General features: G+C 51.6%; 5 protein-coding genes across 5 annotated transcripts; 3 read left to right on the top strand and 2 right to left on the bottom strand.

Moving 5' to 3' along the window:
- Positions 1-22: 22 nt before the first annotated feature.
- Positions 23-1849, top strand: TrAtP1_001196 (uncharacterized protein; the record flags this gene model as incomplete). The annotated part of the gene is made up of 1 exon (XM_066110889.1): positions 23-1849. One exon carries the CDS (start codon positions 23-25, stop codon positions 1847-1849), a length of 1827 nt encoding a protein of 608 aa, XP_065966962.1.
- A 1149-nt stretch (positions 1850-2998) lies between these two features.
- On the top strand, positions 2999-3794 carry TrAtP1_001195 (uncharacterized protein; the record flags this gene model as incomplete). Its single annotated transcript, XM_066110888.1, has 5 exons — positions 2999-3014; positions 3206-3231; positions 3303-3437; positions 3666-3675; positions 3760-3794. 5 exons carry the CDS (start codon positions 2999-3001, stop codon positions 3792-3794), a joined length of 222 nt encoding a protein of 73 aa, XP_065966961.1.
- Positions 3795-4912: 1118 nt separating this feature from the next.
- On the top strand, positions 4913-6951 carry TrAtP1_001194 (uncharacterized protein; the record flags this gene model as incomplete). Its single annotated transcript, XM_014086236.1, has 3 exons — positions 4913-5867; positions 5933-6274; positions 6335-6951. The coding sequence occupies 3 exons, from the start codon at positions 4913-4915 to the stop codon at positions 6949-6951; spliced, it is 1914 nt and encodes a 637-aa protein (XP_013941711.1).
- A 663-nt stretch (positions 6952-7614) lies between these two features.
- On the bottom strand, positions 7615-11689 carry TrAtP1_001193 (uncharacterized protein; the record flags this gene model as incomplete). The annotated part of the gene is made up of 3 exons (XM_014085084.2): positions 7615-9680; positions 9760-10685; positions 10819-11689. The coding sequence occupies 3 exons, from the start codon at positions 11687-11689 to the stop codon at positions 8145-8147; spliced, it is 3333 nt and encodes a 1110-aa protein (XP_013940559.2). The 3' UTR covers positions 7615-8144.
- Positions 11690-11793: 104 nt separating this feature from the next.
- TrAtP1_001192 (uncharacterized protein) lies at positions 11794-14296 on the bottom strand. The gene is made up of 3 exons (XM_014085122.2): positions 14086-14296; positions 13420-14031; positions 11794-13355 (listed from the first exon to the last, which is right to left on the bottom strand). The coding sequence occupies exons 1-3, from the start codon at positions 14161-14163 to the stop codon at positions 12099-12101; spliced, it is 1947 nt and encodes a 648-aa protein (XP_013940597.1). The 5' UTR covers positions 14164-14296; the 3' UTR covers positions 11794-12098.
- Between the last annotated feature and the right edge of the window lie 116 nt (positions 14297-14412).

The following is a 14412-nucleotide window of genomic DNA, read 5'->3' as shown; positions in this document are numbered from 1 at the left end:
CTCAATTTGAAGCAGGTTGACTATGCAGCGCAAATTGCTCAGTGACGGGCTATGGCGCTGTCTGTGCCCGTCTTTTGACCAATTGGTCCTGCGCACAGCGATTCGACAAAGCTTGCCTCGCACACGACCAGCAGTATCACGGCCTTGTGCCGCCAGATCAGGGCCAATTTACGTGCGGTGCTATGGGACAACTGCTGGCTTTGCATCAAGAGATGAAGTCCAGCCTGGAGAAGATGGCAGTCGCTTCACGAGTTCTAAGCTACGGTCCTGGAAGGACAGGCTTCTCGCCTCCACAGCGCCATCAGAGGAGACGCTGAAAGCAAGTACGGTTGAAGAGATTTTTGCGGCCCTGAATTCTCTTCGAGAGGCGAGGGATCGGATGTCGACCAGCAGCCCAGAAATCGACCAGCATCAAAGAATAGTGCAGCTAGTGCAGCATCTACTGCAGGTCGAGGATCAGCCAATCACACCTTATCTTTACGAGTGTCTAATGGACGCCATGGCTCATCCTCGAGGCTCCGTTGATGGTGCCCGCCGACTGCTTGACGACATGGTTGAACAGGGGATAAAGCCAACGGCGGAATTATGCAACGGCGCCCTGAGAGCGCTGATGAATCATCCGGATTACATACTGCGCCAAGAGATTCTGGGTATTATGCAGGAATACTGGTTTACAATTGATACACCGGTGAAGCAGACGGTTATAGTGGGAATGCTCAGAGATGAGCAATATGAGCTGGCATATGCAAGGCTAACGGAGCTGATTGAGCAAGGGGCCAGAATTGACCCCTGGGTCTACGACATATTCATTCTGGTATTTGGGAAGCTTAGATTTCTAGATGAAATGCTACAGCTTCTGTATAGGCGCAAGAACATTGGTGGCAGTACCGACCCAATTGTCATCACCTTGACATACTACGCATTGGACATGTGCAGCCAGTCATACCACCATGCGGGCACTTTGTTTGGGTGGCTCTCAGTCGTGCAAAATCATCTTGTGCAGCCGTCGGATGGCATCATAGAGAATGTGTTAGGAACAGCAGCTAGAAACGCAGACGCGCAGCTGGCGACGGAGGCGCTGGATCTGATATCGCAGCGAACGAGAGCTCAGTCTCACCACTACGAAGCCGTTGTGGAGGCTTTTACTGGCAGTGGAGACCTGGCAGCGGCGATTCGAACTCTCTGCATCATGAGAGATGGCGGGATACGAATCTCACGCGCCAATACCAGGACGATTTACAAAACTCTGCTGAGTCGTCCAGAGCTCCTGGAGGGAGCGGAGGAGGTGGTGCGAGAGGCAGCCCGTGCCCGCCCTGTGCACAGAGCGATTGTGGCTGTTGTTATTGATTCTATAGCGCAGATTCACGGCAGCGAAAAGGCTTTGCGCTTATACCGGGACCTCCCAACGCTCTGCGGCGCGGAATCGCTCAATGCAACCATGGCGCAGGATCTCATCATCCATAGCGCTGAGGAGGCCACCACTACACTTCTGACAAAGGAATACAAGGATCACATCGCAGAGAACCAAGACCCAATTCGGAACATCTCGACATACAACCTTTTGATTGCAAAGTGCGCAGAAGCAGGCGAGATGGACCTAGCGTTTCGGTTTACTAAACAAGCCATGACCGCCGGCATCACAAAGAGTCGATCCTCCAAATGGATCAGTGTCTTGGTCGAGCAGGCAATTACAAGAGAAGACAGTCGAGTTTGGCCCATAGTTGATTCACTTCTCAGCTCAGGGGACGAGGATACGACGAAGATGGTGCGCAGGATTCTACAACAAAAGAGAATTTCAAAACTAGCCTCACAGTGGAAGGCAAGAAACTCTACAACCGCAGCTCCCTGAAGTGGAAGCGATATAGAGTTTTAATAATCAAAAGATCTATTCAATAAAAATAAGGGGCTTGCAGAGACGGCCCAAGTTTATGAACAGAAGAACTTGCTCAAAGCGAGTCCCACCTTCAGACATTCATAGCGTGACGGCAAATTTAGCCGACATAACTTTAGTCTTTTTTTCTTTTCATGGGAATTCATTAGCAAGCACAGCTCACATGTAATTCCGACCGGAGAAAGGAGAAGCATTTATAAGAAAGATTCAAGAACCAGCGAGACTAGATATGCCGGAACCTCACTAGCAGCTCCGAAAGCCTCCCGCTGAGTCAAAAAATATGCTTTAGTTCAACTGCATACCAAGCTAAGCAGCTTGTTATCCGTACTACTCTTGATCTATGCTCCATAGCTCCAAGTACATACGGCGCAATTACGAGTTACAGCCGCAGCGATTCCAAACGGGCGACGTCGTTGTTGGGCTACTTGTGCCCCGCCAAGAAGGCTGAAGGACCGGGTATCAGAAACGAGTTCGCCAATCCAGCGCCGTTGGCACGTTGTTTGCCGGGCATATCGGGCGGAACGGGTATCAGCGCCATGGACCTAGGATTAGACTCAACAAAGAAATACGTTGGATCCTACGATGCGTGAAGTGCGAAGGACGGTCCCACAAGCCAGAGGATGACAAAAAGACGGCCTATAGTCAGTCCGAGTTGAGTCACGGACAACCCAGCACGGCATGGTGAAGAATGTGGCTTGGATTCCCCGAGTTTAGAGGATATTAATCAATTCCTTCGATACAGGCCGTTGCTTGCGCCAGCTAGTGATGCGATTGCGCGCGAACAGGACTGATAGAGCAAAGATATGGCAGTGGCGTTGACAAATTGTGGGTGACTGCTGAGGGCATTATTAATGAGTCGGTGGCTGCTGACTGGGCTTGACAGCAGCCATTCCGATTGGACAGAAGCAAGGGACCGCGCGTGTTAGCTGGATCTGATAGAGTCCTCATTGGCTGCTCGTGGCAGGATGGCGGAGAGAACGCTTTTTATGTTCTTATGCCACATGCCTAGCGATTTGACTTTTGCTGCGCGCGGCGTCTGCTCGCCACAACGAGGAGACGCGCAAGGAGAGCGGTTGAAAAGAAGAAAAGAATGCTGCCGTGGACAAGATGACGCTCGCCCAACGTATGCCGAGCGTATTCCCATTCGGGCAAACCAACGAGCTGAATGGCCGAGCTTGGACGGGGGAATACGACGAACGACAAACAGAGTTTTGACGGGCTATGGAGAAGCGTTTTGGAAGCCTGACTCTTGTCACAATTATCACAACGGAATTAAGACGGTCAGCCTTTTTTGCTGACCCGACCTGGAATTAGGAAGCAGAACACCGCGGGGGCCATTTGTAAGTGAGACAATGCGAATCTCGCGAATCTCAAGCCTAATCTCGACGTAACCCTCACTATCAATTATCAGCTACCGACAGGGCAAGACCAGGGTCCTCAGTTCGAGACCGCGTTCGACGTCATCCTGCATCTCGTCTTGCCCGACCCAAATCTGGCCCCAAGGAATCTGGTCAACGGCACTTGCGGGACCACAGAAAAAAACAGAGTCGCAGTGAGGCTTGCGAATGCTTCGAGCCAAGCCTTATTTGGCACGGCCCACGACTAATCAGAGGAAAGCTTCGCGATATTGATGCCTCAAACTGCCAAGGTTTGCAAGCTACTAACGAGGAGGCTAAACTACATCCATAGCAATCCAGCAGCACCTCATTTTAGCCCACCCTCTTTTTTTTTTCGGCAAAGGGCCCGCTAGCTGATATCTCGCTGAAAAAATAAGATCTTGGTTGGTAAGCCTTTCGCTGCCCATCGAAAAAAAAAAAAAAAAGGAACTTCCTCCTTTGCTCAGGGTCTAATTCCTCTTCACGTACTAGTCTTCTGGTATCTTCGCTTTAGCTGGAGCCGGTAGTTGTTAGTCGTTGCATTCGGCCAATCACCCTCCCTTGACCCCATAGGATTTTTTCTTGCCAAATGTCTTGGACGCTACAGGCAGCATAGAATAAGTCCGAAGGCTCGAATGGACATAGGCAATAGCCCACCTATCTTGCTGATGGTGTTAGCTTCCGTGCACCCTCCAAGCCGTGTCCCAAGCAAATTCTGCACGCAGCCTCAGCCTCGATGGATACCCGGAGTCCGAACGAGTGCCGGCTTTTGTAAGCTTGATTGACTAAAATCCGGCCATTGAAAGAAGAGCAAACGGGGAGCGTGTTTGTAACAAGATGGACGCCATCAATCCGGCCGAGACGCTAGCTCGCCGTCGATGATGCTGCCATGAGATGCTTTGTAACGCCCACATCCCATGGCATGCACCGACCAGGGTGTTGATGCCCGGACCAGGGTAGTGTTTCCTATTCTTCTGTTTTTTTAAACTATTAAGAAAAGAATGAATAAGCGGATCTGCATGTCATTTAGGTACGTAACTGCACAGACCCCCGTTTTCATCTACGTCCAGGCTGACGGAGCAGGATGGGGCAGCGCTTGGCTAGATGGAAGCTATACGAATCCATCTAGATCTTGCCAGTAGCGTTCGTCAAGGTGTGCGGTCGATTGGATTACCGATCAACAACAGCTAGAGTGGAGCCGGTTTTTACCTTTGCTTTGACTCCTCCGAGTGTGGGATACGCAAACATGGAGTTAAGACGAGTTGACAGCCGGGGGGGGGTATAAGATGAACCTTTGTGGCCCTTTGCTTCCCGAGAATCTGGAATTATAAGACCATATCAGAAACCTTGTTTTACATTCCGCGGAGTCAGAAAGCTTCATATTCAAGCATTTACCCCAATTGTTTCACTATCCATCTGCCTTTTGGTGAACAGCAACTTGAGACTTACAGTGTCGACACTCATATATACCCACATTAGACTCAACACCAGACGTCATAAATCACCATTAGGCTCTTGCTTTTGATATAGGCTTTTGCTTTCGAGATATCGACAACTTATATAAGAAACACCCTGCTTCAGCAACTCGACTACAACTCGACTAGTGCACATCTAGCAACAAAAGACTCTCAAGCCACCACAGACCATGGCGGACATCATCCGTGAAGCCGCCATCGGCCAAGTCATCCGCTGGGTTTCTGGCAACCGCTATCTGAAATACCCCGAAGAAAAGGACGACTTCACATTACCCGAGCCATGGATCCAGCTCATGAACGGCATTCCCATCACATCAGCAAACACTTCCACATCAGATGCCTCCACCGCCGCCGAGGACAAGGAGACGGGCGGCATCCTGCGGACTCCATCCAATGGGTCCCACGGAAGCACTGCCCGAGATCAATCTCCACAGCCGTCTCGAGCGCCAAAGGATGAGGAGCAGGCGCCCGAATCGGGAAGACGGCGGTCTTCAGCGGAGCAGTCGGTCTCGCATGAGCACGCTCAGCACTCGGAATGGGGCGACATGACACGCCGGAGACACGATGAGGATGAGGAGCACGAGCTGGAAAAGGTCAAGAGCATACCCATCGTGCCTCAGACAACAAAGGACGGCGCCATCCTCGTCGATTGGTACTACACAGACGACCCCGACAACCCGTACAACTGGTCGCGCAACAAGCGCCTGCTCATCAACGTCATCATCTGTCTCTACACTTTTGTCGTGTACACAACCTCCGCCATCTACACCACCTCCGAGGGCGGCATCATGCAGCGCTTCGGCGTCAGTGAGATCAAGGCCACCCTCGGCCTGTCCATCTACGTGCTGGGCTACGGTATCGGTCCTCTAATATTCTCCCCCCTATCTGAGATTCCCCTGATTGGACGAAATCCCGTGTACATTGCCACCATGTTCATGTTCGTCATCATCTCCATCCCGACAGCCTTTGCGCCAAACTACCCCGGCCTGATAGTCCTGCGTTTCCTCCAGGGCTTCTTTGGATCACCGTGTTTGGCATCTGGAGGTGCTTCTCTCGGTGACATGTACAGCTTGATGGCCCTGCCTTTTGCCATGATGTCCTGGGTCGCTGCCGCATACTGTGGACGTAAGTCATATTCATTCCCCCCCTTTTCTATTAATCCAGTGGCTAACTTTATGTCTCTTTCTCAGCTGCTCTGGGTCCTCTTCTTAGCGGTTTCGCCGTCCCCGTAGAAGGCTGGCGATGGTCCCTCTTCATCTCCATCTGGGCCTCTGCCCCCGTCTTCATCGCCATGTTCCTGCTCCTCCCCGAGACCAGCAGCGCAAACATCCTGCTCCGCCGCGCCCGCCGCCTGCGCAAGCTCACTGGCAACAAGCGCTTCATGTCCCAGAGCGAGATTGACCAGCATAACCTCCGCTACCGCGACATTTTCTGGGATGCCTTGATCAAGCCCCTTGAGATTACCTTGAAGGATCCTGCCGTTTTGTTCGTCCAGGTTTACACTGCCATCATCTACGGCATCTACTATTCATGTAAGTCATCAGCGTCAACCTTTTTTACAATATCACATAACTAACTCATCAAAAAAACAGTCTTCGAAGTCTTCCCCCTCGTCTACCCCGTCTTCTACGGCATGAACCTCGGCCAAGTCGGCCTCGTCTTCCTCTGCATCCTCGTCTCCTGCATCATCGGCATTGTCGTCTACTCCGCCTACCTCTACTTCTGGCAGAACCCCCGCATCGAGAAATACGGCTGGCCCGTCCAGGAAGAGCGTCTCATCCCCGCCTTGCCGGCCTCCATCGGCCCCACCATCGGCCTCTTCCTCTTTGCCTGGACCGCCCGCGCCTCCATCCACTGGATCGTGCCCACCATCGGCATCACAATCTACGGCGCCACCGTCTTCATCGTCATGCAGGCCGTCTTCATCTACGTGCCGCTCAGCTATCCGCGGTACGCCGCCAGTCTGTTCGCCGCAAACGACTTCTTCCGCAGCGCCCTTGCCTGCGGCAGTGTCTTGTTTGCGCACCCGTTGTTCGGCAACCTTGGCGTTGCAAAGGGCACCAGTCTTCTCGGCGGCCTCAGCGTCATTGGCATCATTGGTATTTGGCTGCTGTACTATTATGGCGGCAGACTCCGTACGCTGAGCAAGTTTGCTGAGTCGGATGAGCCAAAGACCGGGGAGCCTGCTACTCAGCAAGAGAAGAATTGAAGGCTTAATGGTTTACCATGAGGAAAGAGTCTGAGTAAAATTAGAAGGAATGAACTAGAGAGGATTATGGCTTCAAAGAGAAGCAGGTTCCAACACGAACACTTAATTTAATGAACGAGTTTACACATCTCTTTTGTTTTTGGCAGCGCACTTCAAGTGCATGGGAGAGGGCAAATTTCCCCCTCATTTCATCATGTTTTATTTATGATAATCAGGCTAGATGGCTTGCAAGCATCGGTATTGGGTTACAAGGGCGGTTAATAGTTACATTGGGCGGAAGGTTAATTAGACTTGGGGGGCGGGTATAGCGAATCTTGAGTATAATAGAAATCACGTCTCTCACAAAGACATCATCTTTCAACTTTCTTCTCCTTTGTGACTTACTAGATGGATTCTAACGATATGCTCACGGCCTACGAGCGCTAATCTAGCCAAGTAAATTTATATACTTGGACATCATGACATTAGGTTGCGGGAAAAGGTGTCATAAATAATCCAGTGCTATAAATATCCCCTACAAGTAACAAAATTCAATGAAAACATCAATAATTTGCAAATACTACACGCAGTACCATAGTACCATCTTCAGCAAATCAGTTACAATACACTCATCACACAATACAGCTTTATTTCCTCCCTTGTTTCTGTTGATCAGCCAAAAATGGCCATCAATAAATGTGTATTAAAAGCCTAGAAAAATCATTCCAATTCGTAAACAATGTACAAGCCTTTGGTATATAAAGCATTCCCTTCTCTCCAAGACATGGCCTGTCCTTTAAAAGGCCACATGCACCGAATACGCCCCAGCTATGTAAAGACGTTGAGGCAAAGGATAGGCTTGAGAATGAGATTAAGAGACTCCCTTTTGCGTCGAGTACGTGTATCCGCCCCAGATTGACGCGTAGTCTCTGAGAACAATTATGCCATTCCATTGCCGCATACGTTCTCCTGCCGTTCTCCTTTCATTCACCACCCCCGTCGTGCTCGTAATCCTACCGAGCAAGTGTGACCCATGATATCAAGAAGGAAAAAAAAATCTTATTTATAGAAAGAAACCATTTATTCATTTTCCTTTGTTCGTCGTAATCTACAGCCATTGCTCCGTTTACGAATCCCCAGGTAGGTTCCAACTGTAGCCCGATCCGTGCCCTCCAGTGGTAGATGCATAAGAGGCATTCGGAGGGTTATTGAAATTATACCAATTCTGGTGTTGGTTCGATTGCTGCGCATGTTGCGTGTGTTGCGCGTGCTGCTGGGGGGGCACGCTGATGAGGTGTTTGCTGCTGTTGCTGGATATGTGACGGATATGTCATATAGTTTCGGTCTTGCTTCATTCCAGCCTGGCCCTGTCGCGATGCCCCAGATTGCGAGCGCATGTGAAAGACCTGCCGGGAATCGTGCGACGATTCTGAGCCACTGTTGTTGAACTCTTGAGCCTGTGCATTCGCTCTTAGGCCTAGATATGATGCCGACTGGTTATGCGATTGATTTCGTTGCGCAGAGCTCGTATAGGGCCCAAATGTTTGTGCCCCTGGGCGGTCTGCAGCCGGTATTTCAGTATTAGCCGTCTGCGCAGGTATCGAAGCGGCAGATGTCGTTGCAAGTTGACTATGGCCATAGCCAGAGTACGGAGCGGTGCCAACTGCGTCTCTCTGGTACTGGTACGGTTCGTATGAAATTCTATCGGTTGAAGCTGTCTCTGCCCCACGGGTGCTAGAGTAACGGTCGTAACTGTTATATGCCGCCGAGCCAGCCATACCCACCTGTTTCTGTAGTCCTGATCGGCGGCTGTTAGGTTGCTGATCGGTGGAAGGTGAGTTCTGAACAGCTCCTCGCTTCGACGGCTGCTTGCCCTTCGGCAGGCTGGTTCGTTGAATCTCATTCCTTGGTGATGCGGTCCCTGGACGCTGTAGTGCAGCCGGTGATACGCCTTGTTTCTGCGATACTCCCATAGACGGCTGTTGGGCGTTTGCCGAACGCCAGCCGCTGCCCCTATTAGCAGGTGGTTCTGACAATCCATAGACAGGCTCATGAGGGTCCTGGTCTTGCATAGAGGTCACCGCTTGTGCCACCACAGCTGCTGCCTGCGTAACGGGGCTATCGTCGCCGGACCATTCCGAAAGTGACTGAGGATTCACTGAGCCGTGATGCTCTTCGTCTTGGGCTGGCCTCGCCGTCATGTTGCGCCCAGGTCCATGACGTGCCGATGACTGGGTTGAACTTTTCCTCTGGTGTGCCAAAGTCTGTTCTTGCATATCCGCTGCTGGCATGTTCGAATAATACGGACGACCCGAGGGCATGATAAGATTAACAAGATCAGATATAGGCACGCCAGCTGTGTGTGGTGGTTGTGAAGTACCTGCTTCAGAAACCGCCATAGTTGCTGTCGGCGGAAAATAACTTGTCTGATTATGGCTGGCCTCCCAGTCGGTAACATGTACGTTGTTTGGTAAGACATCTCCGATGGGCATTTGCGTGTGCACATGCTCATCTCCTATGTCGGGGAAGCCCTCTGCGTCGTCGTCATCACCATGTGACTGTTGCTGGCCTTCTAGCTGAGGCTCATCATCCTGTCCTTCGCCGAGTGTCTCTTCTAGTTCATCTTCTTCTGCTTCATCTTCTATCGTGATCAGAGCATTCGACTTTGGCTTTTTTGGCTTAGGAGGTGCGAACTCGCATATAAGACCCGCCTCACGGCATTCACTACATATCGGCGTTTCTTTTGGACACTACAGATAGAGTCAGTCAGCCAAAAGCAAAATATCCAGAGGGTGGGCGGGCAGCTGTATCAGCGGCTTATCAACTCACCTTTACCCTACGCTGTTTACATTGAGCGCAGGAAGTCCTTGACTTGGCTGGCCCCCGGCGCCTCGTTTTCTTGGCCTCTCCATTAGTCGTTGCTTCTCCAGTCGTTCCATCATCGCCATTACTAGCAGTCTGCTTTTTCTTTCGACTCTTTTTCGTAGTTGTGGGAGTTGCTGTTTGCAATGCCAGGCCACTGGTTGTGACGGGACCAGATGGATCTTCTTGCACGTTACTCTGAACCGCAGGCGCAGATGAAGAGTCTCGAGAGGGTGGCTGAGCAGAGCCTTCCTTACTGCTGGGATGCACGATGCGTAGACGCTCTGCACCGTACCTAATCAGCATATTAAGCGACTCCTTTTGCAGATCTGGAGATTGATTTGCAAAGATGTTGAACTGCTCCGGGGAAAGCGACTCCGGGTCAACGGCCGCCTGCTGAAGCATAGCCACGGCAACATTTCGCCGTCTCTCAGCCTCTTCAGGCGTCACATTGATAACAAGCTGGCCCGCTGCGGAATTTTGAGCCGACTGGTCAGCCTGAGACTGCTGCTGGCCGCCATTCTCGTCTCCTCCAACCTGGTTGGTGAAGGTCTGAATCTGCGTGGGTAGAGAAGGATCAATCTCCGTTACGCCTTGCTCCTCTGAAGCACCAGCGTCATCCGTTTTCCTCTTCCGTTTCCTCGGTTTTTTGCCCTCGCCATTGGTCGCATTGTCGCCATCTCGCTTCTTCCTCTGCGCACCAGGCTGTCTCGGCGCCTTAGCTTTCTTTTCTGCTGCAAGAAGAGGGCGTCGTGGTATTAAAGGTTGGTACAAGGCTGAAAGCTCCGCTACTGTCCGGTGGAGTGGTAAATGGTCATATTCGATCGATACAGTTCTAGATTTTCGAAAAAAAGAAATTGTAATGACACCTCGACAGTCAAAAGCAGGTCGGCCTAAAATTCTGCCGCGTTAGCAGAGGCACATGAAATATTTTTCGCAAAGTAAAGTCGAGATAGCAAAACAGCAAGACGTGTGAAATGCCATTTAGCATTATGCGATTGGGCCATGTTGTTGCTCAGCGCTTACTTCCTAGCAGGGGATCGAGTTCCCTGTGTGAATATTCTGCAACCAGCGTCTTCGGCTGGCTCTTGTTTTGTCGCTGCCAGTGCTCCATGGAACCTTTGCAGATAAAGGTAAAGATCCAGCCGTTGGCGCCTCGCGACGAGTCTCGCAGTGCCCACTCGCTTCCATCGACCTGGCCAACTCCACCAGCAATATGCTTTGCGACAGCCGTCTGCAGCACCGGTTCGTCCGACGACTGGTTCATCACGGCCTCATTCACGAGCACCACGCGGGCGACCTGGCCTCCGTCAGCGCCTACAGATGCGTCCGTCGGCAGAGCGCCTCCCAGCGAAGGGTCCAGCGCGCCCAGGCCCTCCAGCACATTGTTCTCGCTCGCAGACACTCCAAGCGTCAACTCGGCTGAGGCTGCGAGGTCCAGCCTTGTCGCAACCCGCTCGGCTCGAGTGGCGGTGACCTTGCCGTCAAGAGCATCGCGAAACTGCAGTTGCAGCTCTTCGAGGCCGGTGCACAGGCGGCTGTCGAGCTCGGGCTCCTCCTCGCGGAAATTGAAGCTGGCGAGAAAATCCGCCATTGAAGGTTCGCCCCAGGGCCGGGATAGCGATTGCGCGCAGCAGCTGCGGTGATCGGGGCGTCGAGCGGAGCCAGGCTTCTGCTGCAGAGTCGGCCTGGGCTGGCAGCGTGTCGTGGGCAGTGGCGGCGGGTTCGCCTGTAACCATGGCGGATTTGGCGATGGTGATGTCGAACTGCGATGGCCGAAGCAAGAGGCGCTGATAGTGGAGCCCCAACCCCCGGGGGGTGTGAGCAGGCCATCGCGCGTCAAATGCAGCCCCACGGTCCCGGTCCGCGTATCTGCGCCTAGTGCAGCCTCGTCCATTGTGAAAAACTCCATTTCTAGTGGCAGCTGCTGCTGATTCAATGCTGTAGTAATAGCAACAATACCTGTAGAATGCAATATCTGTAGTATTATGCGCAACAATTGCTGAGAAAAGGGCATTTGTTTCCCTTAAACAGGACGCATCTTTCAATTGAACTGCCGTACAAGATTCATTCACCCATCATGCCACACGTCAGAAGCAAAAATCCTTCAGCTCCTTCACTCAGCTGAATTCAGTATGAATTGAGCGTCATGTGGAATGGACAATGCAACATTTCCCTTGCCTTAGTCCCTCAAAGTGGCTAACCAGTGCATTATACATTTCATAATTGTGTCTAACAGTACAAGTATATAAAATCCACTTGACGCCCCTGCAGACGCAAACTACTGCCGTGCCGCATCTCACCTCTTAGCTATTCTCCTCTACCCACTGCTCGATCCTCTCCACAAGATCGGCCTTTTTACCGCTCGTGCTGAGGCCCTTGGCACCTGCTACGTCCTTCAGCTGCGCCACTGTCATTTTCGATAGGCCTTCGCTCTCAACTGCGGCCTTCAATTGCGCCATGCTAAACGTCGATCCGCTGGGCCGCTCTGCAGCCGCCTTTCTCTGCTTCGCGGGGCGCTCTGACACACCGTCATCTTCTACTTCTCGCTTCAACGACCGGGATCTCGCGGCTCTATCGGCTTCATCCTTGAGTGTCTCGGCCCAGTCCTCCAAATAGCCGCCAGCACGCTTGTTGATGGCTTTGTTTTTGGGCTCAGTCAAGTCTTCGGGCTTTTCCGGCACCTCTTCATCCAGAGCGAGCGTCTGAAGAATTTTATAATGCCACTGTAAAGCTGGGTTGGGGTATTTCAGCGGGTTGTACACTCCTTTGGGAAGATTGAGCTGCTGTACAACCACCCTCATTTTGGTCTTAAGATCCTCAGAGCAGTCAAGCCCCCGCTCGGCACTAATGTCTCGTAAATCGTCCGCGGTAGGGAGCGGACAGATCCAAAGTCCGGCTGGCAGATATGGAGTGCCAGAGGCCTCATCAGATTGTTCTCTTGATGGAATAACAGCGGCAAGCACTGGTTGTGAGTTTGACCGCAGCACGCACCAGGCGATGCCTATCTTCTCACTGTCCAGCAACTTCTGCCAGAGGGCCGAAAATACGCGTGACGACCCGATGTAGTCTTCTTCACTCGGGAAGATGAAGGTGGATTTCTTAACACTTGCCCAGGCGGGAATCAAGTTGCGATTTTTGAATCCGATAATTCGAATGACTGGGGGGCCGTAGTCTCGGATGCTTTTTTGCTCTTCGGGTGTAAAGTATACATATTCGCCGCCAAATTTGTAGGCCTTCTTGATCTCTTGTTTCTCGACGGTTCTCGCGCTGTCCTCTGCAACCCGTGTTGTCTCGCCTGTTACGATTTGGGCTTTTTCTCCGTCAAGCCAGATATAACACGTTCTCGCCGGAGTCTGCCGGCTCACAACATTGTATCCCTTGACAGTTATCCGCAGCCCTGGGGCAATCTCAAAGGGCAGATGAAAAAGAGCTCTTTTGGGCGATTGCTTAGAGTTGATATTGGAAATCAAGGAATTTAGAAGAGACAGCCCATCGCCAGACTTGGAAGTGCGAACCTCAGTCCCATTGGCTTCGGCATTCACATCACGGTAAACAATATCCTTGGTCCAAGTTAGCGCCCTGTTAAAATTGTGGATAAAGGATGGATTAAAATGAAAAGCATACGTCATAAAACTTGCCAAGGTCAAAACTTGACTCTCCTTTGGCAATTGGGAATAGATCAATTGTAATCCCCAAGTCGTATAAATCTTTTGCTCGAACAGCAGCAGCGGATCTCGCCGCCTTGTCTGATGCGTGTGGGTCGTCGTTATCAGTTACGATGAACAGTCGCCGGCTACCAAAATTGGCTGCCTTTGTCGTAAATATCTGATTGGCGCAAAAGAGAACATTTGACATGGAAACCACGTCAGTAGTAGCTGGCTTCAGCACTTCATCTTCGTCTTCTTCCTCTTCGACCAGCGCCCTCAGGGCCTTGACATCATCGGCAGCAGGAACATCAAGATCTGTGAAGAGGTAGCAATTCGGATAGCCAAGGCCGCCGCGGCCATCTTTATCATCCCGGAATTTGGTCTTTTCCGTTCCAAACAGAAGAATGCCCATCATGTCTTTGGGGTTGGAAATGATGCGCTGCTCCATCAGATGATGGGCGCATTTCAGGGCAGCTTGAAGCGGGCTGTCTTGTTCAGCTTTCTTAGAGCTAGAGGCCGGAGGAGGCTCAAGCATTGATGGGCTGACTTCAATGGCCAGCAATACGGCGTCTTTCTGTGCCTTGAAGCTCTAGACAAGCAATGTCAGTAAGATGGTCCCCCTGCTCAAGTCGATGCGACTTACAGATTCATCAAGCTCCTGCTCGCCCTCCTCGTCCTCATCGTTCTCTTCCCGTCTCCAGTCTCTTTGTTTGTCTGCCATTGAGAACTAAATTTGCAATTGAACGCTGGAAATTGCCAGATGACTTGTCCGAATTCACAGAATGCCTTTTACATCACTCACGAGTCCAACTTATTGAGCGAGAGCCAGGCAGCCACTCGACCCAGTCGCCAATGTGGATTCACCTGCGCGACCAACAGCTCCAGGCAAACGCGACGGGCCTAGGCTGGATGCGACGGGATCCGCGAAGTCACGTGATGCGCATCCGAAATACCCATAGTCTAATTGGCC

This window comes from Trichoderma atroviride, chromosome 1 (assembly GCF_020647795.1).
Source record: "Trichoderma atroviride chromosome 1, complete sequence".
Classification (NCBI taxonomy): Eukaryota; Fungi; Ascomycota; class Sordariomycetes; order Hypocreales; family Hypocreaceae; genus Trichoderma; species Trichoderma atroviride.
This window is presented reverse-complemented; position numbering and strand designations above follow the sequence as displayed.